Below are 27,058 nucleotides of genomic sequence, written 5' to 3' on the forward strand. Positions count from 1 at the left end.
GGACCGAGCTGGGTCAGGAGGCAGCAGTGCCATGCCCCAGCCCCGAGCTGGCTGGACAACCGGGGATACAATGGAGACCCTGCCCCGGGCTGCCCAGCAAACCTCAGAGAACCGCAGCAAACCAGCCGTGATGAGACGCAGGAGCTGCCCTGCAGCGCTCCGGCTCTGGGTATTCATCACTTGTCGGCTCCCCTTAGCCGTGAAAGGAGAGTTATCCTCCCCCCGGGCAGAGCCGTCCTGGTCCCGGCAGGGCTGGGGACACTGGGGCTGCCACCGAGCCGTCCCCATCCCCATCCCCATCCCCATCCCCATCCCGCTGCCTGCCGGGGTGTCTGGGTGGGAGGAGAGACCCGCGTTTGGCTAATCCAAGTGGAAACTAATTGTGTTTCATTGAGGTTTTATCTCTGCAACTGGCAACATGCTCCTGCAGGAGATTTAGTGTGAAGTTGTCTGGTCCCTGCCAAGAAGGCTGGTTTGTTTTTTTTTATAGAGAAAGCACATTATGCATCAAAGTTGAAATTCAAATCCCTTTTCCTTCATTCCCAGGGTATATTTATGACGTTCCAGATATTCCTTGGTGCATCACGGTTTGTGGGGAGCCCCCAGTCACTGCAGGAGCCCGGGACCAGCTCAAAGAGCTGTCTGAACTTCTCCTGCTTTATGGTTTTTCCCTTTGCTTTTAGTTGTTGCTGTGTGAGTGGGGGACTGTGGGCAGGCAGGGATGAAGCTGATGCACATGAATGGCTCCAGGTGAGCTCCCCCCAGCCCTCCCAGGGCCTCCCAACCCAGGGTTGCTCCTCTCCTGCTGTAATTTCCACACCCCCGAGCCCCCCAATGTGCAGTCTGGTGCCTGCATCCTAATCCTGGCAGCAAATCGAGTGTTTTTCCCCAGAGATGCTGCACTTCTCCCTCCGTGGGGGTTGAGCAGGTTCTGCCGAGTGCAGCCATGCCAGGAGGTGAATCAGCCCAGCCTGGAGCTGCACCAGGAACGGGGAGGAATGAGGGGGGCACAGGGAGTTCTGTGAGTGCACAGGGGGAAGCACAGCACTGCAGCCCTCTCATCCAGACCCTCTGGGGTGTAAACCCACCTGGTTTGCTGCAGCTGGCAGGGAGGGTGGGTGGCTGGGGGCTCCTTCTCCCCACCCAGCAGCTCCTCTCAAGGCGTCAGGACAGGCCCAGCATCTGCAGTCACTGGAAAATCACGCTCCATTTCCAGAAAGGAAAGCAAAGTGTAAATCTCCCTCTCAGACGCACATTTGTTCCTCTGCAGCAAGAAAAGTGGTGAAAGCTTTAATTTCCGAGCTGGGAGGGAGAGACAAATACATCAGCAGCACCCCGGGTGCAGAGGGAAAAAAAACATCAATTCTGGGATTACACCGAGATCTCCCCCTCCCTGGCTGTAATCCAGAATCACCACAGGTTTCTCTGCTGGCCCTGCAGCTCCTGCCTCTCACTGTGTTTGGGGGAAATCTGAGGGTGGGCATTGCACCAGTGTTTGCCCACAGTGCCAGGCTGGGGGGAGGCAGGGATTCCCCTGGCTGCGTTTCTCATTCAGAGCAGGCTGGCCGTAGTGCTCGGCTCTCCCCAGAGATTCCCTTCATAAGAGGGAGCAAATTCCACTTATCTAACCAAGGGAAATTTGCATTTTAAATATCCCAACTCCAAATGTCACCCAGTTTGATCCCCTAAGCTGAACAAATGCAGTGGAGCAGGGAGGGGGCCAGGGTGGCTCACCAGTGTGAACAGGCAGGAAGAAAGGAAATAAAAAACAAGGTTAAAAGCATGTTCAGATGTTTAATCTGTGCTGAGGGTGAGGATGGGAGCAAACATGGCAGAGACCTTCCCCCTCTTCCAGCCTCCATGGGGCAGGACACGGGGGAACAGGTATCCGAGGCTCCAACCATTAAGGATTAGGGATTTCGTGTTGGAGATTTTGTTTACACAATAAGACTTAAGACTGCATGGAGTGTAGGTGGATTCTCCCCAGTGCCTGCAGAGGGATTAGTGCCTATAAAGCAGCCAGAACGAGCTAAAAATTGGAGAGATCAAAGTGCAGGAAGAGGAATCACGTTCTCAGGGATGGGAGGAGAGGGGAGGAAGAGGGCAATGGTCAGGCCTGAGACAATTGCAGCTGCTGGCCCTGCAGAGCGTGGGGAAGGCCTGGAGCATCCTCCCACTGCAGCTGCAGCGACGCCAGAAGGGATCTCAGGGAGCAGCTGGACCCCAGGTGTTTTCCATCCTCTCCTGAGGCTGCCAAATCTCCCTGACCAGCTCCAGTCTGCAGGAGAGGGAGGACCCCAGCCCTTCCTGAGCTCTCTGCTGCTCCAGGACCATCTCTGGGGAGCAGAGCAGGGGAGGGGTGTCCAGCCTGAGCCCCTCTGCAGTGCTGGGGCACGGGGAGAAGCTCCCCTGCAGGGAGGAGAGCCTGATCCTGATGTTCCCACCAGTCCCCTGTGACCAAGGCGACACTGCCACGAGTGAGCCCGTGCCACACGAGGAGGGGACACACTCAGCAGGGCCTGGGGGGGCTCTGCCAAGCCCTGGACCTGCAGTGCTCAGCCTGCTCTCCCTGCCTGGCTGAGCAAATGAGCCTTCTCCTCTTCACCTCATTAAAGCCATGAGCTGATTCAATTAAATCGGGGCACCAGCCCTGGTCCCCAGAAGGCAAATGGGACGGATGTTTAAGGCATGAAGTTTTCTGGCCCCAGCACCTCATTACTAGTCCAACCCCCAGTGCACAGGGCACTGCCTCCTGCCAGCTCCCTGCCTGCCATGCACCTGGGGACAGATAAACTCACCTGGGGCACGAGCAGTGCCAGCCCTGCACTACTCTTGGCCCAGGGACCCCAGCTCAGTGGGGCCACACATGGAAAAGCAGCCAAGGCACAGCAGGCTTAGAGTCACCTCCAGCACAGGCACTTGGGGGTGCCTCTGGCTGCAGCAGCCCATGGCTGTGGGGCTCACAGGTGTACAGGCAGCCCCTTTTCCTCCTTGGCATCTGCAGTGACTGAGTTTGCTCCATCACTCTGGGTTTTGGGAGGCACAGGCTCCCCTGCACAGCCTCCCTGCATCCTGAGCCTCTCCCACACTCAGGCACAGGACTAAAGTTTTATCCTCACCCCTGTCTCCCAACCTGCAGGCAGGCAGGCACTCCTTTGCCAGAAATGAGTCTGAAACGGTTCAGAGAACTAATTCCCTCCCTCCTTAATGCATGGAAGCTTCTTACATTAAATCTATACAGACACAATTAGCATTATTCATATTCCATATGCTCCACTCCCTTGTGATGAATATTAATCTCCTTCCCGCTCCCAGGCATCAGAGATAACAGCAATGCTGCAGTGGCACAGAGGGTCTGAGGCAGTGATGCTGCAGGTGCAGACAGCCTCATCCCCATGTCGGGAAGGGCAGATTTTGTGTCCTCTTGGAGCTGGTTTTACAGCTGCAGGGCAGGGCTGGGCTGGTCAGGGCTGTCCTTTCTGCTCCCACTCTGAACTGGTCTCCTCTGGAGCTGCTTCAGTCCCCCCAGGGCTCGTGGTTGTGTGGGGCATCATGAAGCCCCAAACCTCCCTGCACCTTCCAGCTGCCCACAGGTTTTGGAGGTGGAGTAGGGCTCAGTCAGACCGTCCTGCTTCTGCCAGCTCACATTTCACAGCATTTATTAGGCTGAGAAGTGGACACGGGCATTGCAGGAGCTGAACCGACGCCTCTTGGTGCTGCCCGGGGCAGGAGCAGCTTTGCCGGCATCCCAGAGCATCCCAGAGCATCCCAGAGCATCCCTGCTGCTGGGACTTCATGCCTGGAGTCAGCACAGCTGGGGCACTGTCCCAGGGCTGCTCCCAGCTCCCTGCCCAGCATCTCGCCCCGAACGGGGCACGGCAGCACCGCCGGGGCTGCGAGAGGAGCACAAGGAGGAAGCGATGCGGGCGATGCAGCTCATGCACCGCCGCTGTCACACGGGGACAGGCGGCATTCGCAGGCCAAGGAGCGGCCACCCCGCACGCAGGCAGGGCTGCCCGGACCCTACACAACCCCGTGTCCGTCTGTCCGGCCGTGCTTGCCCTCCGCACGTGGCTCCAGGCCGGGCCGGGGGGGCTGCGGATGGAAACGCCATTCGTGTGCTGGGGGTGGCGGGGATGCAGGCCAGGAGGCTCCGTCTCCGCACACCCATTTGCACGCCTAATCCGCCGCCGGGGACGGGAGCGCCAGGTCCCCCATCTGCTCCGCAGCTCACATCATTAGCTGGCTGGTTTCCGAGCAGAGGTGGGAGTGGAGCAGAGAGGGGAGAAGGGAGGCCGCTCCCATCCCCACGCACCATCACACGTCGGCAGGATGGGGAGCTTGGGAGGATCCTGCCCCTTGCCGGAGCTGGTGGGCAGCACACAGGGGACAGAGAGGGGCGTGGGTGGAAGAGGGGGGTCCATTCCTATGGGTTCCTGGGATGCTGCTGTGCTCCAGCTTCCCCCTGGGCAGTGTGGGAGGCACAGGGCATGTCCTCACCCATCACGGGTGCTGCCCACGCTTTAACTTTGCCCCGGGGCAGCAAAAGTCCCCATAGGTTGTTCTTTGCTGCAGGCAAGCCAGGAAGCACCCAGAGCCAGCAGCCCACTCACGGAGCTCAGCTCCACCTCGGATCCAGCCACATCAACCATCCCCACTGCCACCAACGCGCTGTGACGGCCCTGGGACACAGCCCCTTTAAATCCCCACACTCACAGCCTGGGCTGGGACACTGTAAAGGGAAAAATAAGGCAAAGAAATTATTTTCTTCTCGCCAGCAAGGCTGGATTGCTGCCCGTTCCTCGGCTGCGCTGCCAGCCCGCCCACGCACGGCACAGCGAGCACTGCAGAGGCCAGCGGGGGCTGGGGGTGCCAGGGGGGTCGGGGGGCAGCCAGGGACCCCTCCCCATGCTGGACAGCTCTGCTCACTGGGATGGCACGGGGGGAGAGGTCCCACGCGGCCCTTGGCTCCCTGGGATGCACAGAACATCCTCCTGCTCCGTTCTCTGCCCCTTTCTCTGGGGCTGTTCCCGTCTCCAAGCTCTAAAAGGGCTCAAAATCTCTGCTGAACTCCCGAGGTTGGGGCCACAGTGCTGGGTAAATGGGGGTTTCTCAGCAAGCAGCAATGAAAAGGGGGTCAGAGGGATGAAGGGGATGGGGGACAAGGGGAGCAGGGAGAAAAGAACCCCACATTCCCCCAGGGTTACTCCCCCCCTCTGCTTTCACGCCTGGCTGGGTTCCTTCATTACTTACCCAAGCTGTAAATTGTCTCATTTGGAGCACACCATTTATCCCTGATGTGCACTTGAGCAGCCAGATTTTGTTTTCAGGTGTGTAATTAATTTTTTTTAACGTGATTTCTCTCCTAGGAAACTGCAAACAAACAGTTCTGGCTTTCATGGCTGGGCAGCTCGGGTGAGCGTCAGGGCAGGGATTAGGCAGACAAGGACCCGAGGCCGGATCTCAGAGGACGTGAGGAGCTGGGGTTTTGCAGAAACCTCTTGCTCCTACTTCCCAAATCCTTCATCCTTCAGTGCAGCCCTCTGCCTCCTCCAACATCACCACAGTCCCCATGGGCACTGGAGAAGGCTTGAAAGGGGAAGCAACAGCCACCTTCCCTGTTCCCAACTCAATCTGCTGGGAATTACCATTTTTATTAAGACCTAACATGTCCTTGGCCGCTGGGGATGTGATTTGCTCCTGGAATGAGATTACAGCAGCTCCTGTGGATCCCATATCAGCATCCACCTCACTGCGATGATGCTCCCACCCCCAGACAGAGGTGTCTCCATCAGTGGATGCTCACAGGCATCTCCACCAGCAGGAGAGGTCGTGCTCAGGCACAGTACAGGGGGATCCATGGGGATCCCCCATCCTGAACTCTTTGCCCTTCTTCTCATCATCCCTGGGATGTTTGCTGTCTGGGAGTGATGCCGGCTGTTTTTGCATCACCCCTCACCTCTCACAGGGCAGGCACAAGGCAGGATGGAGCAGAAGCAGAGCCGAGGGTGGGCAATGTCTGCCCCTCTGCACGTCCCAGAGCCGCGCTGAGTGTGGCCCGGGGTCACTGAGCTGCTCTGCATCCCGAGGCAGAGCCATCCTCCTCCGATGGAGAATCACCTGCTGTGAATGCGAGAGAGAAACCTCTGCAACGCTCCTGCTGCCAGGGAAGTTGTTAGATGAGTTTTGCCGGCGGTTTTCCAGATGAAAGGAGGTGAAAATCACCTCCATTAGTCGGCAGAGGCAGGTGGGAGGGTGTGTGGAGAGCGGGCTGACTGTGCAGGTCCCAACCCTCTGCCCTGACAGCCCCCCGGGCATGGGGTGCCAGTTTGGGGGCACAGGATTTGCTCTTGTGCCACCCCAACAAGGGCACCTGGGATGGTGCTGAGGCTGAGGGAGTTTTGGGGTGGCTGGGGGGAGCAGCCATGAGGGACAACTCCAGCTGGTGACACCCCTGGGACAGGTCCCGTGCCTTCCTCTGCTTCCTGCCCCACCAGCACTGCCCCAGCACTGCCCCTCAAAATGACCCTCCAGGAGTGGATTTTGGCCACCACAAAACAGGCTGTGACCTCTTGAGGGGGGATTCCACCAGCCAGACCTCCAGAAACACGGGCCAGACTTCCTGGGGTTTTTTCCCTATGAGTTTGATTATCTGTTGTGACTTTTGGGAGGAGACAGCGCAGTCTCCAGGGGCCACAGGAGGGGGCTGAGTGCCTCTGCTCCCCCATCCTGCTCCCCTTTGTTCTTTGAAGCTGCTTTCCAAGGAGCTGCTTAGCATTCGGAGCAGGTGCCCACACCGATTCAGGGCAAAAACTCTGGTTTGCCTTCAAAAACACATCAATCTTCTGCAGCCTGCCATGAAGGGCAGCTCCTGCCCTCCAAAACAGGACAGAGGGCACATGCATGCTGCCTTGGCTTTCCCAAATGTGTGTGGTGTAAAATGTGCATGCTCCATCCTACAGCCCCTCACCCATCACCGCCCAGCTCTGCAAGCCCCTGCCTTCAAAGGAAAAGGCATCAAAACCCCAATCTCTTCCATCTCCTTTTGGTCTTTTTTTTTTCCCCTTCTCCACTGAGGGAGTTCAGCTCTCAGATACTGCGTGCACAGACACTGAGAAGAAAATTTCCAGGAATTGCTGCTCTCTCTGGGAAATTCATCACAGGGATCCAGGTAGCTCGGTTGATGCCAGGCACTCCCTGCCCAGCGTTTGGGGCTGTGGGCAGGCTGTATCTGTGTCTGTGACAAGCTGTACCCCAGCATTCACCAGAAACCAGCACTTTTCCCACCAAGGCTTGGTGCCACATGAGGGGTACAAGCTCATCTTCCTAAGGAGAGTGTCTGATTTATCTGCATTCCCTTTCCTGATGGAGGCCTGGCTGTGGGCTCACCAGGCGGAGGAGGCAATACTGAAATAGCTTCTTTTCTTATACTTCACGTGGGGATTATTATTATTATGCCTCTCATGAGTCCCCCCTCTGCTGCCAGCACAGGAAAAACCCCCGTGGTGCCACCATCAGCAGCCCTGCCACCAGGCAGGATGGGGCCGTGTCCCCTGGCACTGCAGCCCGGCCCCTGGCACCATGGGCTTCCCTCTTCCACCCACACACGGTGGGAACATCCTCCCAGGCACCTGCAGTGGCACAGGCAGAGCTTGGAGCTGAGCATCTCCTCCTGCACTGCACCTGTGCAGCACTGCTGGCTGCCATGAGGGGTGAAATGTGTCCCTGCAGGGGGAAAATTCCCTGCACAACACAAACCCTCAGACCTTTGCTCTGAAACGTTTGTTTATGACTAATCACAGCTATCCCAGCGCCAGCTGGGGACCAGTGCCCCCTGTCCCCCTGGCCTTGGCAGCCAGCAGCTCACGAGTGCCTGGTGGCAAAGCCCCAGGCTGTGACAGCGCCGCAGCTCTCGGGGACTCTCACCCTAAGGGTGCAAAGGAAGAGTGGATCCAACCCCAGCCCACCCATGGCCATCTCCCCTGGCAGCTCTGGGCTGGTGGCAGGGCTGGTGGCTCCCATTAGTGAGGTGAAAAACGAGTATTGATCATTGCTGTGAGTCCAGCACGAGGCACGCACAGCCCAGGGCCGGATCGATGGAGCCGGGGAGGCTTCTGCTCTCCCTGAGGTTCTGTGTCCGTCTGGGGCTCCAGGAGGAAGCCTGAGCTGTGCCAGCATCCAGCACAGCCCCTGCACAGCTCCATCCTCACAGTGCAGCCTCTGCCCAGCTCTCCAAGCCCATATTTCCACCCGGAGGAAGCTCCAGGGTAGGGATGCTCACATGTGCATGGCAGGGGTGAGAGGGCAAAGCAGCCATCCCACAGCTGCAGCCTCTCCATCCCTCAGTTTCCACGCTGGTGGCATGGAGACAGCCCTGAGGATTGTCTGCCTGGCAGGGCTTCCTCTCGGGCTCCCATCTCGGCAGGGATGCTCTGTGCACACAGGTTCCCCTCAGAGCTGCGTTCCTGTCCTGCTCCACATCCCCAGGGCTGACTGTCCTGGTTTTCCATGGGGTGCCCAGCCTTGGTGCAACGGGAGGAACGGGCTGAAAATTCGGGATTTCCGTCCCTCCGGAGGAGGATGTCGGCAGAGGATGAAGGCAGAACTACACTTCCCAGAGTGCTCCTGGCACTGCCGGGGGAAAGGCTGAGGGACCCAGACACCAGCTCCTCCCTGCTCCTATATTATTCTCCTTCTTGTTTATTTGTGGGTTTTCTGCACTTAACTGTCTGCCTCATCCACTTAATTGGGGGATTATTGCCGCTACCTGCCCGCCCGCCAGAGCCCAACTCATTACTGGGGTTTATTTATTAGCAGCGAGGCTGCAGAAGCGCACCCTGCAGCTCCCTCCTCTGCTCCTCGGGCACAGGCGGCTGCAGGCCATGCAGGAAAGCGAGCAGGAGCCAGTTTGGCCAGGAGCAGGTCAAAGCCAGCCTCTGTCATGCACGGAGGCATTGCAGCATCCTCCTGCAGCGCCTGGCACCTGCTGGGGCACCGCTGCTCTTGGCAAAGCACAGGAGGAGCACCAGAAGCCTGGCTGCTTTTTAAAGTGTTCCCTGAGCTCGGGAAAGGCCAGCACAGCACTGTCCTTCTGCTCACAGCACGGCACCCCTGTCCTCGGCACGGTGGCAGCTGGTGAGAGCCGTGTGGCAGGGAGGAGAAGGGACCGCTGCCCTCCGAGCCCAGGAGGAGCCGGCAATGAGCGCCCCACGGCTCCTCTCCAAACCCTGCTCCCGTTTCCAGCCGGGAGAATCTGGGGGAAATGTGGGACAGCCGGAGAGAGCTGCATATTGAGCGCTTTGATAAATAAAACATGTGCAGAAGGCAATCAGAGCTGCCCACTTGGCTGCAGCAGCAGCAGCAGCTCCGTCTGCCGCGGCTGCACGGGGGGAATTCACAAATTCACAAGCGGTGCCGCCCCGGCCGCCAGCCCCGGCGCTGCTCCTCCGCTCGCATCCAAGTTTTGCAGCCTCAGCACCGAGGGGGATTGATTTATTCATCAGCCTCTCTCGCCATCCCGCAGCAGCCCTGCAGGAAGGAGTGGTGCAGTGGCTGCTGCGCGATGTGACGGGCGGCACGGCGGGAGCAGGGAGGGACAGCCGGAGGTGGCTCCCGGGTGACCCGCGTCTGACCCTGCCGTGATGCCTGGGGGAGGAGGAGGCATTCCCCAGGGTGGGAAATGGGAGCAGCAAACTCCCCTGGGGCCGTGGTGCTGAGAGCTCCTCGGGCATTAAGGCACAGCTGTCTTGCACCCCCTTTTCAGGAGGGAGAGACAGGACCCCCCTGTTCAGAGAGAGATCAGAGATCACAATGGCCAAACAGATTGCAAAGACAAGTTGCAATGCAAGGAGCCCACCAAGCATCTCCAGGGCTTGGTGGGAGCTGTTCTGGGCATCCACAAACCCAAAACAAAATCTAGGGAGAAGAGGGCCTCAGCTGCCTGCCAGGAACACAAGGGAGCAGCCTGTGGGCAGGGACCGGGAAGGGGAAGGATGAGCTCCAGCCCCTCCGGCCAGTGGGGATCTTGCAGTCTTCTTGGCCGTGCTCTGCACCAATCCCTGAACTAGAGTTTTGGCTTCTTAAAGCCTCTGTGGACAAGTTCTTGCTCTTCTCACGCCCCCTCCTTCTGCTGTTCCCCACTCCGTGCAGCAGCACGTGGCCAGCCTGGCCATGTCCCCATCCCGGAGCTCTGCAGCTCCCGGAGCAGCCCCTGCTCCAGCCCCTCCACCTCCTCTGCTCCCCCCTGGCTTTTCTGTGAGCCCTGCAGGCTCCAGCAGGTTCATGGCTCTTCATCATCCCATCCTCAGGACACCCTGTGAGAGAACCTGGGCAAGGGCTTTGTGCAGCAGGGATCTCTGATCTGGGGAGCACCTGAGACACCCAGGGGTGCCTTGTGTAGAGACCCCTGCTCTGGGGGCTTGGCAATGCCACGGGAGAGGAATCACCAGCTCAGGGGGCAGAGAAGCACCGGGGCCTGTGGGGAGACAGCAAATATTAGAAGGAATGGCTGGATGGGGAGGAACTGGCAGGGCCAGGGGGTCCAGAGGGATGGCTGGGGAGTGGGGGGAATTGCTGGGCACTGGAGAAACGGGTGGCCAAGCAATGGGGTACTGGGAGACACGGCCACGCACTGGGGGCGGCCGTCACGGCACCGGAGGCACAGGCGGTACCGGGAGGGACGCTCCGTACCGGGGGTGATGCGGGGTGAGGGGGGCACAGCCGGGCTGCAGGGGCGGATGGCTGAACAGCGGGGTGAGGCCATCTCGGTACCGGAGGAGCAATTACCGGTACCGGAGGGACCGCGGCCGGTAGCGGGGCGGAAGGCCGGGCCGGGGGCTGCCGCCCGGGGCGCGGGGCGGTCCGGAGGCGGGCACGGAGGCGGCCCCGCCCGGGAGGCCGTGCGGCGGAGGGGGAGCCAGCACCGGCCCCCCCCTGTACCGCTACGGCTCCCGCCTCCCTTCCGGCGGCGGCTCCTTCTCCGCGCCGGGGGCGGACGGGGCGCACCGGAGCCGCGCCGAGCCAGCCAGGTGGGTGCGGGACCGGGCCGGGCCGGGCCGGGCCGTGCCGCAGAGCCCGGGGGGGGCGGCGATCGGCCCGCCGAGCCTCCCGGGGCCGCCGGCTTATATAACGGGGCGGCGGCCGCGGAGCGGCGGGATGCGGCATGCGGGGCGGGATGCGGGGAGGATGCAGGGAGGATGCAGGTGATGCGGGGAGCCCGGCAGTGATGCGGGTGCGGGGAGCCATGCAGAGCTGAGCGGCGCCCCCCGGGTGCCCACCCGCAGCTCTGGGGAGGGGGGACACGCCGGCGTGCAGGGATGGCAGGAGAAGGGCTGTCACCCCCGCACCGGGCTTTGGATGCCCCGCCGTGCCCGGCCATGCCCTGCAGGAGGCTCCGCAGAGCGGGGCTGAGGGCAGGGAGAGGGTGAGACCTGATCCCGCCATCACCCCCTGCCCGCAGCCGGGGGCTCCGTGCTCCTTTCTGCCGTGGGGATCTCGGTACCTGCCGGGCTCCTCCCGTGCCTCCCCGTCAGGGGCTCCCTCCTCCACCCTGCTCTCCATCCACGGCTCAGTCCAGCCACTGGTGGAGCATCCCAGCCTCGCCGTTCCCAGTCCCCTGAGATTCAACCCCTCTCCCCTGTGCGCTGTCCCCACAAGGCTGAGCCCCCCAGCCCAGCCCTGTCCCCGCGTGTCCCCGGCAGCACAGGGGCAGGTGGCTGCCGCCATCCAGGCCTTGGCACACGCGGTGGCAGTGCCACCCGCATGGCACCGGCGTGACCGGGCAGCCGCTGCCCGAGGCTGGCAGAGCAGTGAGTCAGAGCACAGAGGCAGGGCTGGCACCTCGCTCAGAACAGGGCTCAGCGCTCAGGGATTCTCCTGCCACCTGCCAGGCTCCCTGCTCAGGCTCCAGCAGCTGCTGGCCAGGGCTGCTGAGGGAACCGGAGCGATTGGAGTCAAGCTGAGGGGCTGGGTTTGGAAACCGAGGATGAGGAAGGATGGGCTGGACACTCAGAGAAATGCCCTCCCTGCCAAACCTGCGCTTGTGCCTCTGAGGCTGCAGGACCCCGAGGGTTGCCAGGACAGGCTCCAGCATGGAAACAAAGGAGCTCAATCCCATCCAGTAGCACTGCTCACAGTGTCTGATCCCCACTCCTGGGGAAACTGGAGATGGCTCAGCTGAGACAAACTGGCACAGAAAAATGTCTCAAAGTCTCACTTGGCTCTGGGCCGAGCGTTTGTTTCTTCGATTGCCTTGCTTGATGACATTAGTATTGAAATGACCCCGAGCAGACAGAGCTCAGGACACCTCACTGCCCTGGAGGGTGACTGTGGTTCACACCTGGGCTCTTCCCTGGGCTTCTGCAGGGGCTGCTGCCACGCAAAGCCCACCAGGCCCATACCAGGAGCCAAGGGCAGCTGTGCTGAGTTGCCCAGCCTGGTTTATGCTCTGGAGATGAGAAGTCCCTGTGGAAAACCCCTCTGGGGAGGAGGTGGTGATCACTGGCAGTGTGGCACATCTCCATTCCTACCCCTGGGCACCAGTGTGCCCCTGTGGCTGGAGCTCTGGAGCTCTGGCATGGCAGGAGAGCATGGTCGCTGCAGCCCAGGCTGCATGGCACCGAGCCCAGGCCCTTGGGCATCACACACTGCCCCAGCAGCCAGGGCTGGACCCAGAGGATCTTCCCCGTGGCCAGAGGATCTCTGCTCTCACCCACAGCCTCTGTGCTCCTGGCCAGGCCTTCCCATTTGTTCCTATGCCAGCATCATCCTGGAGTTTAAATGCTCCCTCTCCCTCCCTGGTGTTTATTCTCTGGGTGTATTTATAGAGAGCAATCAGGCCTGCTCAGCCAGGGTAAACAAGCCGTGCTCCTGCTCCTGCTCCTGCTCTCACCTGAGCGCCCTCTGCTCGTCCCAGGAGCTTTCCCCTCTGCTCTCCTGCTCCCCCCGGGCCTCCCTGCCTGCAGAGACCCCGACCAGTGCCTTGTCCAGCTGTGGGCTCTGCCACTGCCACCTTTGCTGTGTTGTTCTGCACCACCCTGCTCGTCCTGCACGCAGCCAGAGCAGCAGGTCCATCCCTCCCTGGCTGGTGCCACCAGCCCCTCTGTGGCACTCAGGAACATTGCTCATCCCAGTCACATCCCAGAGCCCCACAATGCTGCAACCCAGACCTGCCCCAGTGTGAGGTGGGAGGAATTGTGCCAGAGCAATTGAGATGTTTGAGGCTGAGGATCAAGGCAGGACAGCTCAGGTGCAGACCTCACCTGGGGAATGCCTCTGGGGGCTGCCCAGTGTGGCATGGCACCCTGAGTCCCCTGCATCCTGCATGAGAGCCAGGACAGCACCCTGCCAGCACATTGTGACTCTGAACCCTCCTTCTCGTCCGCTGCCCAGGCTGGAAACTGGTGCCAGACCCAGGAGCATCTCCCTTAGGCAGGGGAAGTGATTTGAGATGTGCCTGAGTTTCTCAGCCTGTGCACCTCAGTGCTCACCCTCCTCCTTCCCCAGCCTCCCCCCTCTCAGACACTTGCACAAGCTCAGCTGCTCAGGCAGGGTGCTGAGAGCTGGATGTGCCAAAGCAGAAGAGCTGTGGGCTCACTGATGTCTCATCCGGAGCATTCAGTTTTCCCTGGGTGCTGTGTCTTGTGTCCAGACTGGATCAAAACGTCCCTGCCAGCACCTGGGGGCACTGCTGTCCCTGGAGCTGTTCTGGCACCATCAGCCTGCTCTGCTGTTCCTGTCCTCTGCTTTGGCTGTGCTTGGTGTCTGGCTGCCTGGACAGACAGACAGACAGACTGAGCTGGTGAGATCTCACTGCCCAGGTGAGATGCATCTTCATGGTACTGCCAGGCTCTGCCTGTTGCAAAGGAGATAAAAACCTCTTTGGTCTGACTGAAATAAAAAATACCCTGCAGGGATCAGAGCAGCACCTGCAGGGATTAGAGCAGCACCCCTCAGGACTCTCTGCTTTCTCTCAGGAGCCTGGGCAGGGTGTTCCTGCCCTACCCACCCTCTAGGCTTTCAGCAGACAAATCTCTGCTGCTGTGCACCCCGGGCCATGGCAGCAGAGCCACCCTGCCGCTCCCAGCCCAGCTGTGTCCTTGGCACGGCGCTGTCTGGAAACCAGACGCCCCCGGGAGCACATCCCTGCAGCTCTCTGCATGCAGCCCGTCTCACCCTGCTCCAGAGCCTTCCCACATCCCAAAGGAGGCAGTGGCTGTCCCCAGCAAAGGTCACCTTCACGCTGCTGCTGCTGAGCCCTGTGCAGGCTGAGCTCTCTGCACTGCATTTCCCAGGGGACCAGGCCCCCTTCTGGGGTCTCCCACTGGGGGCCCTTTGCCTCTTCCCACAGCCAAAACCTCCCCAAACCTGTTCCCAGGGGCTGTCAGTGCCTCCTGCTCCAGGGTTGGGATGAGGCATCCCTGCTCTGTGAAGCTTTTCAGAATGCAGGCTCCATCCTTCCATGGCAGCCCTGCTCCTCCACAGCATCGGTGTTTGCCTGGGTTTCCCCTGGGTCACAGATTTATCTCCAATTTGCCAAAGCCTCCCTCCTTCCCCAGGGTGGAGGAAAAGCCTTTGCTTGAAGTCAGGATGAATTTGTAACTTCCCCAGGAACCTGCTCCTCCAGTGCAGAGGAGAAATCACACTCATGACACATCTCACAGTGACATGAGCCACACCACAGGGACAGCCCACCCCAGAACTGCCAGCGTGGCACCCAGGGCTGGCACCCAGCTCCCTGCACAGCCCCTGCCCATGCCAGCATCTCCCCAAGCCTCACAGGGGCATTTCAAGGGCATTTAGGAAGGGATGAGATGCCCAGACAGAAGTTTCCTGAGGCCCAAAGCAGCACCAGGCTTCCTCCAGTTGCTGAGTCTGAGCAAAGACTTCTGTCTGCTGGCTTGTTTTAACTTGCCATTATGTTCTCCAAAGGAGAAATTCATCATGTGCAAGCTAAGGAAGGCAGAGTCAATGTGAAATTTTAAAACCTTTAACGAGTTGAGAGCCCTCTAAATTTTTAATGAAGGCATCCGAACTGCCAGGTACCTGCAGAGATGGCCAGGAGCCCTCTGCCAGCAGCAGAGTGGGTGCCCCTGATCCAGGAGAGGAAGAGCTGCCACCTCCTGCACCTCCTCACCCTCTGCACGCCCTGCTGGGCTCCCTCCTGCAGGGGCTTGGTGGCTCTGGGCAGTTGCTCCATCCTTGCAGATGGGGATGCAGGGAGCACACAGAGCCACCCAGGAAGAGGAGAGGGCAGCAAGCAGTGGTGTGCTCTGTCTGTCCCCCATCAGGTGGCTCCCCTTTGTGTGTCCCCCCGGTGCTGTGGCCCCTCCGAGGCGCTCATGCTGTCGCTGTTGGTGTCTCTGCAGGCCCTGCTCTCCCTGCGATGCCCAGCCACCCCCACGAGGTCCCTGTCCCCTGCGTTAGGTGCTGAAGCAGCAGGCTCCCGGTGCTGCACACACCAAGGTAGGCAGCGCTGTGGCTCTTGGGGGGCTGGGGGGGCCGTTTCACTGCCCGTGGTGTGGGGGGCACAGCAGAGTCATGGGGTGGGTGGGGAGGCTCAGAGGCACCGCCTGGGGCTGCCTCGGTGGAGCCAGTCAGGTCACCCAGGATGGGGGGACTCATCTTGGTGACACTTTGATGCAGGCAAGAGACACCTGAAGCAGCTCGGGGCCAGGGGAGTGACGACCAGCTCAGGATCTCAGCAGATGCTGGGCACGGTCCCACCTGGAGACCATGGCAAGTGATGGTGACTGTGGAGGTGGCACAGGGACAGGGCTTTTTTTCTTTCTTCCTTTCTTCTTTTTTTTTTTTTTTTTTTCTCCATTTGAAAGCCCCCAGATGGGAAAGGTACGAGCCAAACCCCTCTGAAAGCAGCCAAGAATGAATTTCCTGGCCCGAGCCCCAGCAGCTCTCGGAGCAGCACGGTGCCTGCCCGGCGTCACGGCGCAGCAGAAACCCCCAGCACAGGCAGCTGGGGGGCAGCCAGCCCCACACCCAGCCCAGCCACTCCTGGGGCCCCCTCCCCAGCTCCCCAGGCCGGGCAGTCAGGCTCGTCCTGCTGCTCCCACCGAGCTGCAGCTTGGCCCCAGCCCAGGCACCCAGATGTCCCCCCAGGCTGCCACGGAGCCCCCACCATGCAGCCATCTGCCACCAGCAGGGTGTTCCTGGTGTTGTCCCCCCTTATCCAGCTCTGTTGCCCAGGCCATGGGGCATTCTGGGCTCCCAAATCCTCCCTCTCATGGGATACAATGAGCCCTTCACCCACAGAAGGCAGGTGCTCTGGGAGTTTGGGCCAAGCATCCCAGCTCCTCACTCCCTCCCACCCCCCAGCACTGCTGGTACAGAGAAGGGTTGAAGCACCCCTGTCCTCAACTCAGGTGCCCCAAAGAGCTTACAGGATCTTTACAAAATCAATGCTTTATCATCATGAGGCTGAACCTCAGGGAGCAGTGCCAAGGGTCTCATTTTTAGGGTGTTTTGGCTGGAGAGGGGACAGGTGGGGGCTGCCATTGCTCTGTTCTGACCTGGCTGCCCAACCTTGAGCCAGTCGTGCCCTTGTCCTTCATGTCTTTTTCCTGCCAGTGAGATGAGAGTGTGTACAACCGCTTTCTGTGGGGAGTGGGTGCCCAAATCCCATCCTGACACAGAGCCAGGAGCTGATCCCTGTGCATCCACCCCCCACACAGTCCTGACCACCTCAGTCAGTGGTGTCTGCACGGGCCCTGTCAGTGTGGCAAGGCTGAAAATCCATGTGTGCACAGGGTGAGGGGCTGGGCGGGCAGCACAGGGGCTCAGGGGGGTTTTGCTGCTTCCCCAGCAGAGCCTGGTGTGCTGTGCCCAGCCCGGCTCCGCGCCGGCCCTGCAGAGCTGCGGGCGTGCGTGCCTGCCATAAATATTGATGGGGTGCACTCGGCGCCAGCGTGCCCTTGGAGAGGCCATGGGGGTGGAAATGCTGTCCCTGCTGCGTGGGCAGGGCAGCACAGCCTGGGGGAGAGCACCAAGGGGAACACAGAGTCTGTTCCAGGGAGGTGGGAGCCATCCTATAGGGAGGGGGGCTTGGAAGCGGGCAGGTGAGTGAGGCCAGGGGTCATAAACCTGTTTGGGGAGCTGGCCAGACCTGCAGTGAGCATTGATGTGGCAGCTGAATGTGCAGAGAGCCACCAGGGCCTGTCCCCAGCAGCCACAGCAGGATAAACAGCGAGGGGCTGCAGTGCCTCTGTTTAACAATGCACAGCACAGAGGCACCGGGCACACGCAGGGAGTCGGGAGTGCAGGCGTGAGGAGTCACCACTGCAGCACTCCAGGGGCAGGGTCCACCCCAGCAGGGACCCCTGGCACTCCCAGGTCCACCCCAGCAGGGACCCCTGGCACTCCCAGCTCCATCGTGGTGTGCCTCAGTGCTCATGTTGTCTCCTTGGGGTTCTGGGTGGCTCTGAGACCAGGGCTGGGTGAGCAGAGGGCGCAGAGCAGTGGTGGCAGAGCCAAGGTGCTCGGTCACACCGTGGCTGACAGCCCAGCCACTCTGGAGTGTTCTTAGCTGGAGCCTGGAGCTGAGTCCCTGTCCTCTTGGGAGGTCCCGCTGGGAGATTCAGCCCCTGCAGCACTGCGTGACACAGATGTGGGTGTAGATGGCAATTTTGGGGAGCTCTGGAGGGCTGAGCAGCACTGGGAGCACCCCTCTCTCTCTGGTACCCTCCGGGGGCACTGCCAAGCTGGGAACAGCTGGAGTTACGGGCTCGGTCCTCTCCTCTCCCCATCCCTGGCTCAGCCACAGCCTCCCCGGCCCGCAGGCAGGGCTGGGATGAGCAGGTTCATGATGGGGCCCTGCAGGGGTGAGCTCGCAGCCGGCTCCTGTGGATGCCCCGGGCTGTGCCCTGTGAGCAGCACTCCCGTGATCCAGCCCCATCTGCTGTGGCAGCTCCCTGCACCCGCTGCTCCCCAAAGCACACTGCACCCCGAGAGGGGCAGGATGGGCTGGGGGTGCCCCCTGCACCCCTTGTCCAGCCAGGAGAGAGTGGCAGTGGCAGGGCTGTGGCAGCAATGCAGATGGGCAGTAATGCAGAGGGTTGTGATGCAGGGGATGCAGCAACAGCCTCTGGCTGCAGGGGTGCACAGGGGAGGCAGCAGGATCCCCCCCAAGCCAGCCAGCAAAGCCCAGAGCCAGGGAGAGCCCCAGGGCTTGGGGCTGGCAGAAGTTACCCCATAAGGGTGGGTTTTGTCCATTTGCTGTGTCCCTCTCTGTGAGCTCAGGGGGCCCTGCCACAGCTGGAGCTTCATGGTGGAGCGGGGCTCGGGCTGTGGCATGTGCCCCCCGCCCTCCCCCAGCCCCATGGGGAGTGCTGAGCACACAGACCCCGCTCACAGCCCGTGTCTGACCCGGCTGTGGTGAGGGCTGAGTGGGTGCTGGGGTCTCTCTCACGGTGCTGGGGGTCTGTGAGTTGCTGCAGGGACAGAGTGGTGGCCGCAGCATCCCCAGGGACTGCACGTGGGTGGCTCTGGGCACCACAGAGCCTCCTGGCCCTGACACAGCATGGGGGAGTGACGCCGGGTCCCCGCTGTCCCCAGCAGTCTGTGCTCAGCGCTGAGCTGGAGGGGCTGCTGTCTCCAGACTGACCCCACAGCACGGCTGGTGCCTGTCCCTGTCCCTGTCCCCCCCCAGGGGACCAGAGCTGCTCTTCAGAGGCTGCAGCTGCTGCATGTTTCGTGCTGCCTCTTCCTCCTCTCCCCGCTGCTGTTTTTGTTTTGTTTAAGAGGCTGGGTTACGAATTTTAAACAGGCTCCTGAAAAACCCAATTACCTCCAGAAGACAACCTGATAAAAGCTGCCTAAGTGGCACTGTGGAAATCGCCTTGTGCAGCAGCTGAGGGAAAACCAACATAACAAAGCCTTTGGAAATGGAGTTAACCACTTTTAATCCCTCGGTGCAATGAGAAGGACCAATAATTATTTTCTGCAAAGATGTTGGGGGGCGGATAAGTGGAATAACTGCCCTGGGCTAATGGGTGACAGCAGGCTGGGCTGGCAGTGCTGCAGGGATGGGTGCAGCTATTCCCTCTGCCTGGGGGGCTTTGAAAGGGCCCACAGAGGCTGTGACCTTGCAGGGTCCCTGTCTGGCTGTCAGGGGACAATGGGGACGATGCCAGCAGGCAGGTGCCACTCAGGGATTGCTGTGGCTGATGTGGTGGCACCAGCCAGCCCCATCCCCTCCCTGGGTGCCAGCTTGGAGCAGAGCACAGAACTGCTGGGGCCCTGGCACCTGTGCTGACTCCACAGAGGCGTTTGCAGGGTTTGGAGGTGCTGAGAGCTTCCTCCTCCTTTTGGCTACGGTGCTGCTCCCCAGCCCCTCACACCTCCCCACATCCCTCCCCTTCCTGCCTCCCCCAGAGCTCCAGGCAGGCACCCAGCAGGTGACACTGCCCGGGATGATGCCAAGGAACAGCTGGGCCTAAAGGAGTGCCCACACTGGGCACAAGCCCAGGGAGCATCCCCCAAACACCAGCTCAGCTCTGGGACTGCGGGGTCCCCTGGATCCATCTCTGTCCCACAGCAGGGGTGTGCAGGGGTGTGCAGGGCAGCAGGCAATGCCCAGGGCTGCTCTTCCCATGGGATCGTGGCCAGCAGGGCAGAGCAGGGAGCCCCCAGCCCAGCAGCTGCGGTGGCACTGCCGGCACTGGCAGCTGCAGTGCTGGGGCGGGCGGCCTGAGCTCACACAGCCTCGTGCTTCCCGCAGCAGCAGCAGGGACGGGGGCTGCCCGCCCACCTCCCCCGGCCACCCAAACCCACGCGGGGACAGCGCCTGGGGACAGTGCCTGGGGACAGCGCCTGGGGACAGTGACTGGGGACAGTGACTGGGGACAGTGACCGGGGACAGTGACCGGGGACAGTGCTTGGGGACAGTGACTGGGGACAGTGACTGGGGACAGTGACCGGGGACAGTGACCGGGGACAGTGACCGGGGACAGTGATGGGGACAGTGACTGGGGACAGCGCCTGGGGACAGTGACTGGGGACAGTGATGGGGACAGTGACTGGGGACAGTGCCTGGGGACAGTGACTGGGGACAGCGCCTGGGGACAGTGCCTGGGGACAGTGCCTGGGGACAGTGACTGGGGACAGTGCTTGGGGACAGTGACTGGGGACAGTGCCTGGGGACAGTGCCCGGGGACAGTGATTGGAGACAGTGACTGGGGACAGTGCCTGGGGACAGTGACTGGAGACAGTGATTGGGGACAGTGATGGGGACAGTGACTGGGGACAGCGCCTGGGGACAGTGACCGGGGACAGTGATGGGGACAGTGATTGGGGACAGTGACTGGGGACAGTGATTGGGGACAGTGATTGGAGACAGTGACTGGGGACAGTGACTGGGGACAGTGCCTGGGGACAGTGCCTGGGGACAGTGACTGGGGACAGTGCTTGGGGACAGTGACCGGGGACAGTGACCGGGGACAGTGATTGGAGACAGTGACTGGGGACAGTGATTGGGGACAGTGATTGGAGACAGTGACTGGGGACAGTGCCTGGGGACAGTGCCTGGGGACAGTGCTTGGGGACAGTGATTGGGGACAGTGACTGGGGACAGTGACTGGGGACAGTGCTTGGGGACAGTGACTGGGGACAGTGCTCCAGGCCCCTGACCCCCAAGAAAGGCAAGCCCGATTTAGCACTGGGCGCTTGCACAAGGGATGTCCCTGCCAGTTTGGCCTGAGCCGATACTGGGAGCAGTCCTCTCTGGCACACTGGGATCTACTGGAGGAGGATGTGCTTAATGAGCCGAGGCATCTCCAAAGATTGAAAGACTCAAGGACCCATCCCAGGAACAAAAGGAGGCGTTTGTCAGGCGCTGAGAGACGGGCTCGTTAATTCCTCCTGGCTGTCACACTTATCTGTAATGAATTTGTGCTCCGCTGTATTATTTTTAATACAATAGGAGCGGTGCCGCCCGCCCACCGCCCGGCTGCCGGGAGCGCTGACGTCAACGCCCGGAGCAGGGCTGCCGCAGGACGGACGGACGGACGGACAGACAGACGGACGGGCCAAGCACAGGCCTGTCTTGCCGCCCACGTGCCCGTCCCGCCAGCTGCCAGCAGGCAGAGCGGGGCTGGGCACAAGGGCACGAGGGGTTTTTACCCTGGAGGTGGAAGAAGGAGTTGTTGGTCAGTGCCAGGCTGAGGGCTCGGGGCTGCTGGGCATGGGTTGTGCCAGGGGGTGGTTTTGGGAGCAGTGAGAGTGGGTGAACAGGAGGGACGAGTCCCTGATGTGCTGTCCCTGTGTTGAGGTGTCCGTGGCAGCGGCCGTGCGGTGAGGCAGAAGCTGGCAGCGGCTGTGCACGCACAGATCTGCCAGTGCATCTCTCTGGAGGTGGCACTTGCAAGGCAGTTTTGTCCCCCCTAGCTGTGAGATGTCCCCCCACTCCTGCCCCACATCCTGCATCTCCCCCAGCCTTAAACAGCAGCCCCAGCAGCATCTCCTGAGCCCACCCCAGGGGGCTTGCGGGGGCAGCTGCAGCCTGTCCCAGCTCCCTGCAGCCTCCCACGTTTAGGGGGGGCCATCCCTGAAAGGACCCTGCACCCCGACCCTCTGCAGTGCCCTTCTGGGCCCCCACAGGCTGCTGGTCTGGAGCGTCACTATCAAACACGGGCTATCCCAAAGCCCGGCTCCAAGTGCCGCTGGTGAGATTCGCACAGGGCTCATGTTGTCTCTGAGAAGCCAGGGCTGCATTAATGAGGAGGCAGCGGCTGTGTGAGAGCACACAGCGTCCCTGAGCATCGGGACAGGGGTGGGGAGCCCTGTCCCGCACTGCAGAGGATGAACACACGAGGGGCTCAGGAGCCCATCTGCGTTCGGGCAGGTGCAGGGGGGCAGGCAGGGTGGTGCACCCCATTTCCTACCCAGGAACCCTTCGCTGAAGGGGGTTCTGAGCTCCGTGGGCATCATATCCTCGATGCCACCACAGACCCCCTCTGGCATCCCCTCCCTGCCCTGGGAACCCCGCGGGGGGAGCAGCACCAGAAATCCAAAGCTGGGGCCCCCGAGCGGCAGCTCTTGGCGGAAAGGGGAGGGAGGGTAATATGATTTATCAGGGACTTTAATTAAACTCCCGCAGCCGCCCCGCATCGCTGCAGAGGAGGCCGGGGAGCTGCGGGCCGGGGGTTGAGTGAGGGAGCCGGGGCTGCGGGACCGGGGGCACCTCGGGCTGATGAGCGCCCCGTGTCCCCGGTAATTGCGGCGGCGGTGAATCATTAACCCCGCGCGGGAGGCGCTGCCCCGCGGGTGCTGTCCGAGGGGCCCCGTCCCGGGGAGCGCTGCGGGGCTGCCCGGGACGTTCCCGGGGGTCGTGCGGCGTTTTCCGGCAGGGGTCCCACACCCCGCCGCCCCCGCGGGGGCCGGTCCGCACGGTGGCGGTGGCGGTGGCGGTGGCGGGGGGTGTCGCTCCGGGCGGGCCCACGCGTGCCGCCGGGGGCGGGAGGGGGCCGGGCCGCGGCGGGGCGGGGCGGGGCGGAGCGGCGGCAGCGGCGAGCGGCGGCGGAGCCGGTGAGTGCCGGTGCTGAAGGGACAGCGCCGCCGCTGCGGCACCGGGCGGCCCCGGGCGGCGGGCGGGGCCCCGCGCCGCAGACCCCGGGGTGGGCTGGGGGGGAGAGGGGTCCCCGCGGCCCCTGCGCGACCCTCGCCCCCCGCGCGGCTCCCGCCTTCCCCGTGTCCCCGCGTTCCCCGGTGTCCCCTGCGCCCCCGGTGCGCGTTCCCCGACCCGGGTTCCCCCCTCGTCGTCCTTGTGCCTGCGCCCCGCCTTCCCCCGCTCCCCACGGCGGCGCGCCCCCCGCGTCCCGCATCCCGGTGTCCCCCGCATGCCGGGTGTCCGCTGCGTCCCGTGTCCCCGCTGTCCCCCGCCTTCCCGGCGCCCCCCCGTGTCTCCTGCGTCTCTGCAGCCCCTGTGGCCCCGGTATCCCGGTGCCTGCCGGTGTTCCCCCCGTTTGCTGTGTTCCCCCTGCGTCGCCCGTGCACCTCCCGATGTCCCCCGCTATCGCTACGAGCCCCCCCCGCGACGCGACCCCCGTGCTCCGGTGCTCCCCGTGATCCTTGCACCTTGCCCACGGTCCCGGTGTCCCTGCGCTCTCCGGTGTTCCCCCGTCCCCGGTCCCGCCAAGCCCCCGCTGCAGTCCCAGGGCTCAGCACTGTACTGAGCCCCCCCAGATTGTCGCGGGGTGCCCCGGGGCTGGCAGCAGCAAACTTCCCGCGGTCACAGCTCCCCCAGCCCCAGGGGGGTTCCGGGGAGCCGGGGTGGGGGTACCCGCTGGGCTGCAGCACCCACCGGGCACGTACACACACACTCACACACACTCACACACACACACTGCAAACTGCACCCCCAGGCTCCGAGCACAGCCTGCAGCACCCCACTCACACGGGGCACGGGCACCCCCCACACACACACCCCCTGCCGTAATCCCCCGCATGCACACACGGCACACAGGCAGCCTGCAACACCCCCACACGTACACACACGCGACACAGTCTGCAAATTTGTGTGCTCAGCCCCCCGTGCAGCCTGCAAACCCACGGACCTGCACACACAACCCCCCCACACTCACACTCGCACCGCCTGCAGCACCCCCCGAGTGTGCAAACTCACGCACACCCGCAGCACAAACACCCAGCAGGCAGGCACAGCCCGCAGCCCTGCGTGCACACGCATCCGCAGAGCCCGCAGACCCCAAAACTCGCGCACGCTCGCGCTCCGAGCTGGCAAACAGGCTGCAAACCCGCTCATCACGGGGGCACACGCAACCTGCAGCCCCACAAAGTTACCCACACGCACCCCCCATGCAAACACAGCCTGCAGGCACCCGCAAACACACCTCTTGAGCAAACACAGCCCGCACGCAGAGCTCACGCGCAGCGCGCGCAGGCACGGCACACACCCGCTCCATCCTGTACAGGCAGTGCCCCTGCACAGTGTCACCCACTGCACAGGCAGTGCCCCTGCACGGTGTCACCCACCCTCACAGGCAGTGCCCCTGCACGGTGTCACCCACTGCACAGGCAGTGCCCCTGCACGGTGTCACCCACCCTCACAGGCAGTGCCCCTGCACGGTGTCACCCACTGCACAGGCAGTGCCCCTGCACGGTGTCACCCACCCGCAGCACCAGCACAGATGACACACACAGGGATCACACACCAGTCACAGGCTGCTGCTGCTGCCTGCAACCCCTGCAGCCCCCAAGCGCTGCCACAAGGCGCCAACAGCCTCTTCCCCATCCCTCTGCAGAGCACTCGTGCTGCTGTAGACACACACACATGCACACACAGCACCCTGGGTCCCCCACACAAGATCTGTCACCCTCTCCTGCAGAGCAAGGGCACAGAGTGCATGGTGGCGTGGTGGGTCCCCATCCCACCAGCCCCCAAGCAGCACACCAGGGCTCCTGGTGCCACACCAAGGGCGGTGCTGAGGTGGAGCATCCCTCTGGAGTCCCTGCCTTGGTGCCTCCACAGGTCCTCAAGGCCAGAAGGGATGTAGGGAGGGGGCTGAGGGGAGCAGGCACTGCCACTCTCTGCCTGCAGACCCCAGAACTTCCTTCTGCCCATCCTGGAAGGCATTTGGGCTGAGGATGCAGAGGGTGCAAAGCACAGCCCCAGAGATCATTCCATCCCTCAGCCTGGGCAGCAGGGAACCTCGGTGTGGTATCCCCAGCCTTGTCCTTCTCTGCCTGCACAGGTGGCCCAGGTCAGCAAGCCCGGAGAGCGGTGGATGAGCGCTGGGCACCGGCCTAGCCACACGCACACACCGGCACCATGGACTTCGTCATGAAGCAAGCGCTGGGCGGTGAGTGGGAGCTGTTCCCCCTCAAGGGTCCCCATCTGTGAGCAATGCTGGCCCAGCACCCCAGTAGTGCAGTGGGAGGGACATGGCAAGGGGACAGTCACACAGAGAGCCACCAGCAGTGGGGAGCTGCTGCTGGAGCCCTCCGGGTTTCCCACTTCCAGTGCTGTCAGCGGCTGGCTGGGGAATCCTGGCTCTTCTGCTGTTAACTGGGATTCCCCAGCAGGTCCCCTGGGTGCTGAAGAAGGAGCTGCTGGCATCTCCCCCAGCTGACACTGAACTAGGGCAGAACAGCCAGCCCGTGGTACTCCCCATCCCCACAGCCTCCCGAGCCTGCACTTCAGCGCAGGTGGCCCTGGGGATGTCCCAGGTCCTCCTTGCCAGGGACCTCCTTGCCCTCCCTGCTCCTGGCAGCAGCACACTTGGGGACCAACCAAGGGTCTTATTATATGCAGGGGCCACCAAGGACATGGGGAAGATGCTGGGGGGCGAGGAGGAGAAGGATCCCGACGCGCAGAAGAAGGAGGAGGAGAGGCAGGAAGCCCTGCGCCAGCAGGAGGAGGAGCGGAAAGCCAAGCACGCCCGCATGGAAGCGGAGCGGGAGAAAGTCCGGCAGCAGATCCGTGACAAGGTGGGCACACACCTCCCCTGGGCCCTCCCCTGCCTCACCTGTGGCAGCCGGGCTGGGGCTGGGACAGCGAGCGGCGCGGCCGGGAGGAGGGCGGACGAGCCGGTGGCGATGGGCACGGGGCACAGCGCGGGCAGTGCCCGCTGCCTGCCCTGCTGAGAGCCTGTGTCCCCTCAGTACGGGCTGAAGAAGAAGGAGGAGAAGGAAGCAGAGGAGAAAGCTGCTCTGGAGCAGCCGTGTGAGGGCAGCCTGACGCGCCCCAAGAAGGCGATCCCGGCAGGCTGTGGGGACGAGGAAGAGGAGGAGGAGGAGAGCATCCTGGACACCGTCCTCAAGTACCTGCCCGGCCCACTGCAGGATATGTTCAAGAAGTAACAGCACCGTCAACCCTGCCATAGGGTGCTGGGGCACGGGCGCCCTCTCTCCTACAACTCCTCCATCAGTTCCCTTGGCCCCGGAGAGGGGGTCCCCACACCCCCTCCCGTCCCCTCCTGCCCTGTCCCCCGACCAGACCAAAAGCCCGCCCCGTCCCGTCCAGGCAGGGCCCCCCCACCACGCCAAAGGGGAGCAGCCCTGGCCGGACAGGGCGAACCGGGACCAAATGCACTGATGTAACCTCGCGGCAGGCGAGGGGCACCCAGGCCCTAACGGGCACCCTCGTGCCCCCTGCCCTGCCCCTTCTCTTCTCCCAGGGGACCCCAGGAGGCCTCTGCTCGCCTGCCCCCGTCCCCAACACTGCCATCCCCCTGCCCCCTCCCGCCCTGGGCCAAGCCCGAAGCACAAAGCCAGGCGCCCTGCCCGCAGCTCCCCCAGCCCCGGTCGTCGGGCACGGGGGTCCCCCGGGGCTGCCCGGTGTGCTCCTGCATCGGGGGGTTGGAGGGGACCCCCCTCCCCGCATCTCTGGCCCCATAGTTAAAGCCATATCAGTTAGACTGCAATACTTCAGCACCGGGAGCAGCGGGCGCCGCGCTCCGCCAACCGTGTACAAAGGCACGCGCGGGGCAGGGGCCCCCCTGCCCCGTCCCCGTCCCCGCCGCTCGCTCGTCCGTGTCTTGGCCCCGCTGGCCCCCGTCCTCGCATTAGTGTCTCCGTGCCAGGGTGCGCCCCGTCGCTCCGTGCGTCCTCGTGTCCGCTGCTCTGACTCCCAGCCCGCGTCCCCACTGTCCCCGGGGGCCGCTCGCGGCGCCCTCGCTGCGGGACCCCCGCTCTGTCCCCTGCAATAACGCCAGCGCGGGCCGGGGGCTGCCGGGCCACTCCCGGGTGGGGACACCCGGCTGCCCTCACCCGACGCTGGACACGTGGGTCCCCGGGCCTGGGAAGGGATCCCTGGGCAAGCGCCCCGGGGTGTCCCAGGAGCCGCTGCTTGCACCCCAACCGGGGGAGGCAGGGGCACAGCCCCATCCCGGCCCGTCTCTGCCACACCGTGCTCTCCCTCCCTCCCTCCCTCCCTGTGCTTCCTCAGCCACGGCCCCCGGCCGCTCCCCAGGGCCCTCCCGGGAGGTGGCGGGCAGCTCGGGGCCCCACAGACATGCTGTGACCATCCTGCTCGAACTAGTCTTTGACGATCTAATAAAATAAAGGGATTTGTACATTGCTCCGGCCTCTTCTC

The 27,058-nt window shown here is 62.7% G+C and overlaps 1 protein-coding gene across 2 annotated transcripts; it reads left to right on the forward strand.

The window, feature by feature from the left end:
* The first annotated feature begins 10,921 nt into the window (after positions 1-10,921).
* Positions 10,922-26,602, forward strand: CPLX2 (complexin 2). Of its 2 annotated transcripts, XM_063168958.1 has the most exons (5): positions 10,922-11,027; positions 15,366-15,462; positions 24,717-24,824; positions 25,277-25,452; positions 25,627-26,602. In XM_063168958.1, exons 3-5 carry the CDS (start codon positions 24,794-24,796, stop codon positions 25,822-25,824), a joined length of 405 nt encoding a protein of 134 aa, XP_063025028.1. In that variant the 5' UTR covers positions 10,922-11,027; positions 15,366-15,462; positions 24,717-24,793; the 3' UTR covers positions 25,825-26,602. The 2 variants fall into 2 exon arrangements, with proteins under 2 accessions (XP_063025028.1, XP_063025029.1); XM_063168959.1 differs by lacking the exons at positions 10,922-11,027; positions 15,366-15,462 and adding an exon at positions 22,480-22,533.
* The last annotated feature ends 456 nt before the right edge of the window (positions 26,603-27,058 follow it).

The sequence above is a fragment of the Melospiza melodia genome, chromosome 14 (assembly GCF_035770615.1).
Source record: "Melospiza melodia melodia isolate bMelMel2 chromosome 14, bMelMel2.pri, whole genome shotgun sequence".
NCBI lineage: Eukaryota > Metazoa > Chordata > Aves > Passeriformes > Passerellidae > Melospiza > Melospiza melodia.